This window comes from Vollenhovia emeryi, unplaced genomic scaffold, assembly GCF_000949405.1.
Source record: "Vollenhovia emeryi isolate VEMERY1.0 unplaced genomic scaffold, V.emery_V1.0 DF939152.1, whole genome shotgun sequence".
NCBI classification, from domain to species: domain Eukaryota; kingdom Metazoa; phylum Arthropoda; class Insecta; order Hymenoptera; family Formicidae; genus Vollenhovia; species Vollenhovia emeryi.
The window spans coordinates 1,088,528-1,102,332 of NW_011967214.1; the positions used below are offsets into that span (position 1 = coordinate 1,088,528).

General features: G+C 44.4%; 2 protein-coding genes across 12 annotated transcripts in view; one reads left to right on the forward strand and one right to left on the reverse strand.

Moving 5' to 3' along the window:
* Positions 1-13,805, forward strand: part of LOC105565451 (histone deacetylase 4) — a 145,665-nt gene that overhangs the window by 112,376 nt on the left and 19,484 nt on the right. For 2 of the 10 annotated variants that reach the window (XM_012018671.1, XM_012018672.1), the window contains 3 exons: positions 2,846-3,012; positions 3,976-4,095; positions 12,028-12,126. In XM_012018671.1, the coding sequence (XP_011874061.1) occupies positions 2,846-3,012; positions 3,976-4,095; positions 12,028-12,126 (386 nt within the window). Of the gene's footprint in view, positions 1-369; positions 3,013-3,975; positions 4,114-12,021; positions 12,127-13,805 lie in introns of those variants that run through there. The other 8 variants (XM_012018670.1, XM_012018674.1, XM_012018676.1 and 5 more) reach the window with 8 other exon arrangements.
* On the reverse strand, positions 6,137-13,136 carry LOC105565450. 2 transcript variants are annotated; one of them, XM_012018668.1, is made up of 6 exons: positions 12,887-13,136; positions 12,677-12,815; positions 10,338-12,091; positions 9,716-9,920; positions 9,238-9,333; positions 6,137-8,901 (listed from the first exon to the last, which is right to left on the reverse strand). In XM_012018668.1, the coding sequence occupies exons 3-6, from the start codon at positions 10,730-10,732 to the stop codon at positions 8,881-8,883; spliced, it is 717 nt and encodes a 238-aa protein (XP_011874058.1). In that variant the 5' UTR covers positions 10,733-12,091; positions 12,677-12,815; positions 12,887-13,136; the 3' UTR covers positions 6,137-8,880. The 2 variants fall into 2 exon arrangements, with proteins under 2 accessions (XP_011874058.1, XP_011874057.1); XM_012018667.1 differs by having other exon boundaries at positions 6,137-9,333.

Genomic DNA, 13,805 nt, shown 5'->3' on the forward strand with positions numbered 1-13,805 from the left:
AAAAGTCAGCGAGTTATTAATTATTAAAAATCGCTGTTTTAGGCCGGCCCACTGCCCAATTCAAACGTGCGGCGAGATCGATCGATCGTTACTAGGCGCGCAGAGAGTTGCACATTGGGCAGTGGGCCGGCCTAAGACAGCGATTTTTAATAATTAATAACTCGCTGACTTTTGCGAAAATTGCAAAATGGTAGAGGACTTTTCGACTTAGTCTAGTCCACTCTATCCCACAATAAGCGTTGATGCGGGTATTACATAACACCCTGTATAGTAGATAGCTTAGACAAAAGGGAGAAAGAAATTGGGAAGTTTTCTAAAAGCCCTGTGTCCACGATGATTGGGTCCACGTTCCGAGAAATGTGTAGCCAATCAACTCGCAGCTCGTACGGTATAGCTGCAAGTTGATTGGCCACACATTTCCCGAAGCTAGAAACTTGGACAAAGTTCTAGCGTCGTGGACACAGGCCTTCCACGAGTCGAGGGCTGAATGGAGGGTCCCGACGAGTCCCAAAAAAATACGGAAGCTCGAAATTGCCATGAAAACCTCTCTCGTTCATCGTCACTCGCGCGCGCGCGCCGATCGCGTACGCTCGGCGGCAAAGTCAAACGTGTTGCCAAATACGAGTGCACTTGACAGAATTTTTCTATTTTGTTCTCAATTTGCGCGCTGCTCGCGACAGGTTTCCCCCCCGAGTCGAGTGAACAACACGTCAACGAGCGAGCAGGAGCGAGTCACTTGACGATTGGCCAACATCCGCGATTCCCCGCTCCGATGCGCCTCGCCACGCCGCGCCGCACCATCTCCTCCCGTCTCGCGAATGACGAGGAATTATCAGGGCCGCTCGCGGTCGCGACCGTTCAGTCGCGATCCGTCTACCGAGCGGGCGATTTTACGCCTCTCCCCGCTCGCTCCCCTTTCCGCTCTCGCGTCGCGGTCTCTCCCCTCCTTCCCTCCCGCCTTGTCTCACCTCATCTTCGCTCCCAGGCTCGCGTAATCGCTTCCAGCGCGAGCTAAATTTAGCGCTGACCGTTGCTTTTGCCGAGAGCCGAGCGGCGTATATAAAGCCTTCTCCTCTCCTCCTCGCGTCTCGCCGCCGTCGTTTCCTGCGCGCGCGCGCGCACGCGCGCACGTTCGCGCGGCCGGGATCGCGGGACGTGAGAAAACGCCGTGTCAGATCGCCGGATCGCGGGGATCGCGACACGGATATCCCACCTGTCAAAAGTGTCTCCCCGCCGCGAGTGGGGACACTCCGGAAGGCTCTCGCGCCTTCGCGATGGGGACGATGATGAAGCGTCGCTTCAGATTAGGCGCGCGAGTGATCCAAGTGAGAGCCCGTAGCTTTCGGCCGCGAGAACCGGAACCTGGACTCGCCGGAATTTCGTAAATCGTTCGCGGAGAAGTCACCCCGAGCGAAACCCCGCCGTCTTTTCGGACCGCATTCGGCGACGTGACGGAGCTTGGATAAAGTTTTCCGCGGGAGAGAGAGAGAGAGTGAGTGTGTGTGTGCGCGCGTGTTTCTCTCCGCCGAGGTTGCGAGTGCTCGAGGACCCCGCGTACCTGGACGTAAACGTTGGAAGAGGTGCGCGACCAGGCGCGAGGAAGAGGAAAGGAGACGAAAGAAGCGAGCGAGCGATAAGCGGCCGCGCGCTCGTGCGTTTTGCGCGTACGCGTGCGTCGCGCGTAACAGGCGCTAAAAATAGCCGCGCTATCGCGCCACGAGCGAGTGTCGAGGCGATAAACATCGCCGCGGCGACACGCGCCGTCGCGCCCGCCGATTCCTCCCTGATTTCCTCCCCGCGACGTCGGCGGGACGTCGCGCTGGAGAACGGAAGGGAGAACGCGCTGCCCCTCCCGCCGCCCTCGTTCGGGCGTCGCGAGCCGGACGCGACGTGAGGACCCGGGAAGAGAGGAAGGGGCCCCCAGGTTCTCGCGGGACGCGTCTTCTTCCCACGACTCCGCCGGGCCGTTCCGAAATTAACCTGCCGACCACGCCACGAGAAAGAAATAGAGAAAACGGCGCCGGGGCACCGCACGCGAGGTGTGCGTTCGCCGCGTTTCCGAGAAACCCGCAGTCCGTGAGCGCACGACTTGAGAAGAGGAACCTGAGCTTGTCCCGACGCTGGCGCACGAGGATCCTCCGTCCTGCCCGACATCTCCTACCCTGACGACGTTTTGCAAACGTCGCGAACGTCGCGGTGGGACGCTTGAAACGGATAGGACGAGGAGTCGCGGATTATCGCGCGCGATCTTCTCGTTCGATAACTCGCACTTCGATTAGACGCGAGTAGCCGTGATTCCCCGCGATCTCGATCTGGCGCCGATAAGTATAGGATCTTGGGTGACAGGAAGTGCATTTTTTTTTTCCTATTGTGTCGTGTGCGCCGATGAAAGAGATAGCGATTACCGGGACGTCAGTAAGTGAGAGCGCGAGTGACTTTTCAGCGGGAGGAGTGCGACGAGAGAGTTGCCTCCTAAGCGAGACCGAGTTCAATACCAGTTGTTACGACTCCCAATCTCGATTGAGACGGGTTACCGTTCGCGTATTTCGATCAGCCGGTCGTCGGAATCGTCGTGAGAATTCGGTCCGAGGTTAATTTGCCGTGCGAAAAGGTGCAATCGTGTCGCCGTGGAAGTCGGGATCGAGGGTAGCCAGAAACGAAACTATGAGGGTTTACGCGCAGCGGGCGAGCGCGTTCGATCGGTATCCGCGCGCGGAAAGCTCGGGCGTAAAGATCATCGGTGCGCATCAGCATCACGGGACGATCGACCACCAGCGGCACGGCGGTGGCGGCGCCCACCGAGGCATGTTATCGGATGTGTATTGTTGTTGTTACATGTGCGTAGAGATGGCCAGGGACACGCCGGGCTCGCCGATGCCGCGACCGCGGGATTTGGGCGCCGGCGGCGGAGGAGGCGCGGCCACTGCCACCCTGACTTCCGGCGCTTATCACGCGGCAGCCACCGAACCCGGCGTCCTGCACAACCACGCGCTGCAGCAGAAGCTACTCGAGGTAACGTACAACCGAATTTCACCAGCGCGCAAGGCGATTTCATACCGAATGCTAGGGTCGGAGATCAAGGCAACGCAATAGCTTACGACAAAGACGCAAGCGTAAACGTAGATAGCGCACAAGCTTTGGCGTAAATGTAACGTCATATGTAATTGGAGGTAAGTACGACACACGCCAAAGGTTGTGCGCTAATCTACCAGGGTGTCCAGTGGTCAGGGTAATCTGGAAAGTCGGGAATTGTCAGGGAATTTGAGAAATCTGGAAATTTTACGATTTATCTGGATTTTTTTTACATCGTTTCACACTTTTTTCTGAATAATTTAAAGTTTTTAGAAAATAAACTTTTCTTTGGCTCTCGGTACACTAGTTTTCTGTTTTGCTAAACATCAATTTATTTATAAGCGTGGTCGGTAATTTATATTTTCATCGTCGTGTTATTATACATAGATGGTGTTTGCTTTAATTTAAATTTTTGTCTTTTTAAATCCCGGACTTCCGTTTCCCGAGAAAGATATTTCAAGGACTTTGTCATTTAACATTTACTTGATTTACCATACAAATGTACGCAAATTATGCATCTTGAAAATAGTTACACTAAACGGTCAGGGAAAAATTAATTCCAGCTCCTGGAAAACCTGAGAAAGTCAGGGAATTTTGTTCATTGAGTTTGCTGGACACCCTGTCGACGTTTCCCCGACGAAATCGTCGGATTCCCCGCGTGACTCGCGGGGAACTCGCGAAACGTCGGCAAGGCGAACGCTCGCAGAGCGCAAAATGTAGCTAAAACCTGCCTGTGGTAGCCAAAGTTGTAAAATATGGACAGCTGTTAATATTCAGCTGCGACGGCTAAATATTTTGCTACTGTGCCTATTAGATGCAACAGCAAATCGTTTGTTGTGCCTTAGAAATTTACAATATTTTTAGCAAATTATGATGAGCTACGGTAGCGAATTTTTTTTTCAGTCAGAGGTAAACCGCAGACCAAACTCATGTACCTACACCAATGCCTACACGGAAAATAATGCTGTTGAATTAAGCAAAATGAAGTGGCTTGAATTAAGGTGGCTCCTGCACGAAGGAGCGGTTAGTATGGGTGCTTTGGTGGGGCCCCTTTGATTTTTATAAATTTATAAGACTGTTTTCATAAAAAAAATATCACTTAATGCATTATTGATCAAATGCATTGATATATATGCTAGGTTATATATGCACATTTAAAAACATATTTAAAAATAAGCGATGTCGTCAAGTCTCAAAGAGCTGTCAAATTTCCTCAAAACATTGTATCTTTTGACTTTACTAATATGCATTTGCTTGCAGAGGTCGGTGACCTCACATACTTTGTAGCACATTTGAATCCTTGTGACATTTATTATTTTTATCTCGTTTTTTGTTAAGATCTACTTTTTCTATAAAATAATATTAACCCTCAAAGTGCTTCTGCGAGCGATCGGCCCATAACCCCCGTCCCAGTGAACACCAAGTAATAGTTACACAGGGTTGGGAAAGTTACTTTATAAAAGTATCCAGTTACAGTTACAGCTTTTTTCGCTAAAGATGTACCTAGTTACAGTTACAAGTTACCAATTCTGAAAAGTAACGCGTTACAGTTACTCGAAAAGTAACGAATCGTTTTGCAGTTACCTTCTTGCAATGAAAATAAAAATATCTGCGTTTGAATTATATTAAGTGTCGATAAAAGTGTTTATGTGCAAATGCAAGACCTAATGCGATCTGTAGAGGTTTAAAAAATATATAAAGTAACTATTAATGTAACTGAGTTAAGTTACAGATGGAGAGAAAGTAACGAAGTTAAGTTAGAGTTACCCAAAAAAAAGTAACTGTAACAGTAACATCTTTACAAGTAACGAGTTACTTCCCAACCCTGTAGTTACACAATATCAATATTATAATTTCCTATTTAACAATGGAAATGTAATATAACATGAGTGTTATATTACAATGTAATATAACACGGGTGTTATATTACATTTATCTTGTTGAGTAGAAAATTATAATATTCGTGTTATGCAACTGTTACTTGGTATTTGCTAGAATGTTAAAAGATACAACTTTAACATGTTTTCTTTATTTAATTTCATCAGCGACCGGGTCTGAAATTTCGCGTACTGATAGATAAAATTTACAACTACAATACACTCAGATTTCTATTTTTTTTTTAACTTTTGGTCGGTTTAGGCAGGAGCCACCTTAAACGTTAACGTCACGGGCTGCCACATACATACTTCACTCAATTGTATTTGCTATGGATTTTAATTTTAAGCATTGAACTCGATATCCAGATTATTAAGACAACAATCCGATGTTTTTCATTTTTTAATACTGATGTTGTTTCAACGATTTTATTTCAATTACACTGATCTTGTTGATACAACACCACTCTTTTTTCCGTGTACTAATGCATAATAATTTGACAGTAAAGATAAAACAAGATAAAATGAAACGGGCATTACTTTATCTTGTTTTATCTTTTTTATCTTTTATATTCTTTGTAACACTCCAGCAATTCCAAATAACTCCCACTAATACCGAAAAGAGGCCTAGAATGCCTAGCAATACCGCAAATCTGTGTACCGCAATGCCCTCAGCTGTTTATCCCTCGTGAACAATTTGACGACAAACAGAATATTGCACGTCGCGTGGAAGCGAGATAATTTTTCTACGAAAGTACGCTCTGTCTCTTGCGAGGTACTCTAAAATTTTTCGAGTGAAAATACTGCCATGAAGTGAGATATTCGTTGAAGTAAATAATAGACATAGTAAATACAGACTGAGCGTCCCATTGACTAAAGCCAACGGCACGCGATACTATTTTTTCTACTGGATTGCTTACGAGAGCCAATCAGGATTTAGCCTCAAGTCACCTGATCCAAAACTCTGCACCCTTATTGGTTCTCGCAAGCAATCCGGTAGGAAAAATAGTATCGTGTGCCGTTGGCTTAAGCTTGTGAAGAGAGCGAGAGAAGATTTAAGAAGACTTTCTTTCTCTGTCTTACACCATCGTAAAAGAAAAGATGGCGAGACAGAGAAAGGAAGTCTTCTTAAATCTTCTCTGTCTCTCTCTCTCTTCGCAAGCTTCTGCTTATTCAATGGGACGCTCCAGTCTATATTTACTATGTCTATGGAGTAAATATTCACTCCAACAGAGTGAATATTCCCCTTAACGGCGATAATTTCACTCCGAGAACTTCAGACAGTATTGCTGTGATATCAGTTTCGTTTTGAAATCAACATATTTTTGTAGTTATTATTATATTTACATTTTTTAATCTGCGACTGTGTTCAGACGTGATCGGGAAACGTTTTGCGGTACACCTGTACTCCGTATGTAAAAGGAGTTATATTAGCATAGAAACACATGGATAATACAAATTCCTCGTGGTAAAAGCAGCCGAGACAGACGAGGCATTTGAATATTCTTCTCGGTATAATTTAGAACGGCAGAAAGAGGCTGGAATTTTTGTTCGGCTAAAAGTGAACGAAATTACGACGTGTTCTTAAGTAGCTAGGTATCGTGCATTCCGTGCCTCCCTCGCGAGTATCGTTGAAACGAATTACAGCGACGGCTGTGTAGCTATCACAGAAATTTACTCGGAACACATAGCGAAGTTCAGATTACCAGCCGGCCGAGCTGAGTTTCGATTGAATTCGATCGATCGCGCGCGCTTTAGTTACATCGCAATTAAGTTCAAGGACGTCGATATTTCCGCGAAGGCCAGGTTTAATGCTGCGGAGAACCCGCCGGAAAGTAAATTTATCCCTTATACGCGATATTCCGCAGCTGCGGTATTCCGTTGCGATTCGAGCGCCGTCTGAAAGTGAAAACGGACAGCTCTCGTAAATGTAAGCGCAAAGTGGGAATAAACATTGCACAATTAGCGTAGCGTTAATTTAGCATTAGTTGAATATATTTAGTTTTAACGGCACACCCTTCCTCTCAACGAAGTCGTCACGATCTTTTACTGTTTTATACGAAATAAATACATGTGTAAGAGTTTTTTTTTTTCGATTTTTCGATGTCATTTTTCTCGCTTACTTTCTGATAAGCGAGCATGACGGAAAAGCATTTCACTTCATTGATCAGATCGATGAAAATAACAGCTTCTCTCTCTCTCTCTCTCTCTCTCTCTCTCTCTCTCCCCTCTCACCCCATGGTAAAAAGTATTGCCAGAAGTTAAAATGCAGCAACACCATATGCTGCGCACGTATTATTTTAACAGTTTATTGCGATGGTAGATTTCATAATAAATTCACAGTTAAAATAGTCTTTTTCGGTAGCTATAAAAGCCTTTGTCGTTCGATTAATTTAATAGAAATAAATTCGAATGGTAAAATAATGAATAATCAATTCGAACCTTCCTGGCGTGAGTTTCCTTTCGGGAAACTTGTTATCAAAATTACGTGCGCCGGCGCATTTGACTTCGATCTTCCGTCACGGGTGTCAGTTGGATGTCGCGATCGTTCTCCGGCGAAAATCTCGAACCACGCCGTAATGCGCTCGTTCGGCGAATAGAATTCGATTGCCCACGCGCCGCTCGAACGGCGCGATTACTTTATCGCCGAGTATTTCCGCGACAGAATTCACAATACTATTGATATGCGGCGACGCGAATTAATCTAACGCGCCATTTGCGCCTCGTGTCGCACCGTTATTCGATGAACATTTATAGAGTTCACGATATTGATTTTGTTGCTAATATTTGTACACGTGGATTTAATGCCTCCACATCTATAACAAAGTATAATCTAAGTCAGCTATTATAATTGTTAACTAGCCGAGTTCAGTAAACTATTGTGTGTGTTTGCATACACGAGCCTGCACGTGCTTGGTAATTTTATTGCTTTTACGGATATTTTTATTCTGTAATTATCATACGTATATTACACGAAAAGCGTGCAGTTATGGTTACATTATTTGTTAGAAAGTCCAGATTACAATTTTTGGGCTAACTCACAAATTAAAAGTTAGTTTTAATTATCTAAAAGATAAAACTTGAAGAAAATTGCGCGGTCCTTTCGGAAAATAGATTACGAAAATGTCAATCGGTATTTCCGTGACGATCGGCATCCGCAAACGATCACTTCTCTGCATTGCTGTTAGAACTTCCAAAGCTCAAGTTTTAATATTGAAAGTTAAGAACGTACCGTTATAAAATATTATCTTGATGTTGCATTATCTGATTTTACAAAATTTTTGTTACGAAATAGAGACAAAATGCAAATATTGTGATGTTTATATTTGCGTTGTGTACTGTATGATTTCATTAAAATTACGTACTATTCGTGGACAGTACGCGAAAGACATACAAACTCGTTTATACACATTTTATATCAATTTTTATATTTACATCGTACATTTAGATAAGTAAAGCAGGTCGGAGAAAAGCGATCAAAAAATTTGCTTAATTTGCCATCTTGTTCGGGTCGATTCATCGGCGTATCGACTTCACCGACAAATCAATTATTCCCTCACGAAATACACACTTGGCGCGAGACTCTACCGTGTCTCGTGATTACAGTGATTTAAAAAAATGTTACGTACTAATTGGAGAATTTAGCTTTTGCATGATTCACAAGTGATTGTTCCCTTCAGAAGAATTTGCCTAAAGCTTTCTCTGAAAACGAGAAAAAAATGCGATGAATAATTAAAAAAGAATAGAGGACATTTTTTAATATTGACGTATACTTAGCAGTGTAATATAATTTCAAGAATTATGCAAACCAACGGTAACAATCTGAGGCGTACCGATAATTTAGATTCGCTCGCCTTGTAACTAACCTTGGCTCTTGAACTAGGCTCACATAATTAACACAATTATCGATATCGGTAATTTAAGCGACCGACGTTCAGTTCTCCCAAGACATTATCTGTATACGTCGAATCGGATATTAGTGCCATCGTTATCATGCCTCGTGTGCCTTATTATTTCTCTCGTTTTTTTTTGTTTCTTACTCTTAGACACTAAACGGCGGTAAATATTTTTCGAAGCGTATACTATTATTCGTTACTTCGAAAAAGACGTGTAACGACAAACGCGTGTTTCCTTCTTTATTGCTGACTACACTAATACCTTTTTGTAGTAAGAATTAAAAAATTTATATTTCCGCAAAAACCTGAAGTCTCGCGGCGATCAATCCGACAATCAGAAAGAGAGTCAAGATATTAAAGAAAAGAGCAAGTCGCGTCGTCAGAAACGGCCGTACCGACGTCACTATGCCTTGATGATTATTGTACTCGCGTATCCAGTCTTGCACCACCATAACGGTGTTCGGGTCTAGCATTTTGGAACCGAGGATGGCCTGTAATCAAATCAACGTAACACAGTTCTTTTGTGTATAAATATTTTCGCGTAGTTTTGAAGCGTAAAGAGAAGATGAGGAATACTCGAAAATAAATGTAAAAATAAAAAAGCACCACTCTCTTGGCCATCGTGCCTATAGCTATCAGTTAGGGCGAAACTCTATAGAATAAAGCCCTGTGTCCACGATGTTAGAACTTGGACCAAGTACTGGCATCGTGGACACAGACCTTAATAAGGCAAACTTTTCTCTATTGGGGGAATACTGTCTACACTTCCTCCTTTGCTTATCTCTTATTTTTGCATTTTGTACATTTCGGCCAGTAGGACTCGCTATCGCTCTCATTGGCGAAACTAGTGGAAGTGACATGTATTATACTAACAAAGTCGCAGGTCAGGGCCACTGAATTTAACGGCGCTCTGCATAATGGGCAGGGTGGTGGCGCAGGTGTGATTCTAACATCGCAATAATTCGCCAGGCATTCCGCACACAGCGAATGACCGCAGGGAGCTCTCACGCCGATCTTCGGTACTCCCAAGCAAATCGGGCAAATCTCACCGTTGTATGTCACTATGGATCTGTCGTCGCTGCCAAGAAAACAATAGCGCACACATATGTATATTTTACACGTTGCTTTCGTCCCGAGGATTGCAAAATGTAAGTTGTAATATATTATTTCATCTGGGCCAATAGCCAGCATAAATATCCACGAGTGTAGTGGACACGAAGTAAATATTACATTAAGCGGAAATAAATTAACTGGCGTGTTAAAAAGGAAAGATATTGTTAAATAAAGCGAATTGTAGCAAACATGAATTTATGCGTTAAAGTAAGATTCAACATTCTTGCGTTTAGCTTCGGTAAAATGTGCACTTTTGCATAACATTGTCCAGATGTGATCGGCACACATCATTTGGAGACTTCTCGTGAAAAGATTATATTTAATTTAAAACGATAGGAAACGCGTCGAGGTGGCGCGCTTCTCTCTCGAAAATAATTTGTACCTGAGCTCTTTTATTTCGGTAAATGTGTCTCTCGAAATGTCGTCTGGCTCGATTTGAGTCCCTCTTGTTGTGCGTAAGGTCTGCTCGATTGGAGTCCCTCTTGTTGTGCGTAAGGTCTGCTCGATTGGAGTCCCTCTTGTTGTCCCTAAGGTCCGCTCGATTGGAGCCCTTCGAGTTCGAAAGCTCCACCTACCGCTAGATGAATCCTTCTTTTTGAACAACAAGACATAAATCCCGAAGCCTACCGTAACTGCAAGCACCGTAATCCGAAGAGCGCCTTTCCATCCTGAGATCGGACCCTCGCTCGGACCCTCGCTCGGGACCTCGCTCGGGCCCTCGCTCGGAGGCATAAGAAATGCGAGGATCCTCGCTCTGCATTGTTCGGTGAAATTCATCTCATAGTTCTTCCCTTCTCGAGCCGGTTAATTCAATACTTCAATATAATTTGTTGATAGTCCTCGGTAATATATTGTAATCCATTTGAAAATTTCAGGATCGACGAGCTTTAATTAATATGTAGAATTGATGACGGCGACAGATAGTGACAAAGTGATGTTCAACTGTCAGTCTGATCGACGATCTGATATTAAATTCATTAGTTCATGTCGCATTAACGGTGAGAGACTCGAATGTTTCGTATTTGCAAATCTTTCTCGCGCGTTGTATTTGAGAATATTACTTTAAAGTGAGTTCGGTTTAATGATTTTGAAAATTATACGCGTTGACTTTTAAGTTCAACGATTTACGTTACCATCAACATCGTCGCCTCCGAATGGCCGATCAAGAAGAATGATTAAAGATCTGCTCTCACAAATTTTGTGTTGAGGTCATGGGGGCATTGGACCCTTCGTTCCCTTCTATTCTAACTTTTAAAAGACGGGAGTTACACGTAGGTCCCAATTCAGGGAATGTTAATCGAGAATCCTGTCTCGCCTGTAACCGACCAAGTTTTAGAATCTTGTCCGGTTAATTATAAAACTTGTGACCGACGCAACTCCTGTTTCAAGTCGGACGCGGTATCGCATTCGATTTTTGATGCCTGCTCGCAAAAGGTGCAACGCGTGCACGGGAATCGCGTGACAGCGTGTCCGTTTGTTCGCGGACGTAACCAATTGGGCAAAATCGCTTTGGTCTCTGTCTCTGTGTCAGCAGCCCACGCATTTCCTTCTGAGAAAAGGCGACTCGAAGTCGCCCACGTGCGCGACGAACGACAAACGAAAAACATTCGAGAGACACGGTGAATTGGATTAAACGTGTCGGATGCGCGCCATGCTGGCGTGAAACTTTGCGCTGGCACCGGCAGCGCTACGCGTACTTTCGCATTTCCACTCGACGTGCGCGACAAAAGCTTTTATTCAGAGACATATTGAAAAGCTCTGTGCATAAATCTGCATCTCCATTTGTTCCCTTTTTTTTTATCGAACTCTCCTTTATTCTTCACCGTGGGCGAATCGAAAAAAAAATAAGTGCCTACTATAAATTATACTGCAGGATAGATAAAAATATGTCGCGGACAGGAATGGTTTCAGTGACGATTTCAGTTGAAGGAAGAGATGTGTGCGTGACTTGTCGATTATATTTCGCTTGCGAAAACTGGTTACCCTACCCTTAGATACCTTTTGATTATTCTAGTTTTCAGCTAAAGATGTTGCATTACCCTTGAGATATCTGGATCTGTTTCCAGCTACAGCAGCACCATCAGCTTCAACAGCAGATACTCCGGCAGCAATACCATGCCCAGGAACGACAACTGACTGAAATGCACGAGCACCAGATGCATCAACTAAAGGTAAGACTAATCTCATTAATATCTTTATACTTACACGCCGATTATATTTCATAGTTATCCTCTTTATAAAAATGCCCGTAGAATAGAAGTCCGACCTCTTTTTTTATTGTCAAGAGATTCCATTAAAATGTTTATAATGATCGGGGGGACTGATCTTTGAAAATCGTATAAGAGCAAAATACCTTTGTTTAAAAATGATAACTTTAAGATGATCCTTAAATATAAGAATTGGCTGCAAACAAGTCTTGCGAACTCAGTGCAAGCAACCGAATTCACAACAGGCAAAAACCTATAATTTTCGGGAAGATTCGACCCAGATTTTCGGTTCATTAGAGCAATGCGTCTGCATATGGTCTGCTAAACAACTGGGTGAAACCAAACATTGTTTTAGAGTCGCGTTGTTCCTTGTTTTATTCGGTGCAATAGAATAGGCAGGCAAAGAGGGTCTGAGTAGCAGGAAGAGCAGTCACAAGGAAAAGGTCCCAGATTCGAATCTGGCCTCGTCTCCTCACCCGAAAGTCATTACGTGACGCGCATTAGTTATGCCTACCTCCCCGAGGATAGACCACCCCTGATTATTACTCTGGACGGTCGCCTTGTGAACCCCCAGTGTAGAGAAGAACCTCTTCGGATTGTTCGGACAATCGGCTCTCCGTCGTAGGTCATCATTATTACCTCCTCCGCGTAATCTGTAATGTAACGAGAAGATGAATCGCGAGTCGATATTTTTTAACCGATCACTCGCTGATACGTCGCCTACCCCGCGCACTGTGCCGCCCTGCCATCACGGTTTTATCTTAGGATTCAGACGATCGCTCTTCGAGTGACGATCACTACTCGCTGTAATGCTCGCGGCAACAGAATACGACAGCTTGTTTTACTCATTATTTGCCCGTAATAGAGAGGGAATCTTTTCTCTCTCTTTTTTTACCCGACGCTTGCCTCTCATCCCTGTCATTGTTCTTAGCGATTCTTTAGCAATATCTCGTGCGTCTCTCTCTCTCTCTCTCTCTCTCTCTCTCTCTCTCTCTCTCTCTCTCTCTTTCTCTCCCTCACCCCTCCCCTTCCTCCCCATCTCTCTTTCTCCCTTCCTTGTTCTCTCCTCTCCCCTCTTTTCTTTTTCGCCCATTCTCTTTCCGCTTCTCTCTATTTCTCTCTAGTCGAAAGTCCAGCGGAATATTCCTCTCATTGTCGGCGAAGCGCGTAACGTGCGTCACGAAGGCGATAATAACAATAACGGTTGATCGTGAAAATAAACTGGCCTGCATCGCGCCGTGCCGCGTCGCTTCGCGTCACCGTGAAATCCTGCGATCCTCGGCTGGCTAGGCTCTCCCTCCCTCTCTCTCTCTCTCCCTCTCCTCTCCCTCTCCCTCCTTCCTGAAATCACAGTACATTTTAATTGCCAGCTGTGACGCGAGTGCATTTTGACACCGGACACAACAATCGAGAATTGATGGCAGTCCAGAATAACTGTCTATCGTTTTGCATATAATAGAAACGGGGACAACGATTTTTCCAAAGGATGAAAGCAAACCGCGCGCGTGCGACGAACCGAAAGACATTCGCCGAAGGGTGTTAAATTTCTCTCGCGAAGGCAGGATATGTCTTAATATCGAATCGTAGAAATCTCCTGAGTCGGGTCCCTGTTGAATTTCGAGTCGTAAATTTATGAATGCAAG

Bases quoted from the DNA above. Each gene is read 5' to 3' on its own strand.
- LOC105565450 (XM_012018667.1), bottom strand. From the start codon at position 10,732: ATGAATTTCACCGAACAATGCAGAGCGAGGATCCTCGCATTTCTTATG. The intron at 9,921-10,337 runs GTACAAATTATT...TTTTCTTGGCAG, and splicing joins ACCGAAATAAAAGAGCTCAG to CGACGACAGATCCATAGTGA. The intron at 9,334-9,715 runs GTTAGTATAATA...ATTTGATTACAG, and splicing joins TGGCCCTGACCTGCGACTTT to GCCATCCTCGGTTCCAAAAT.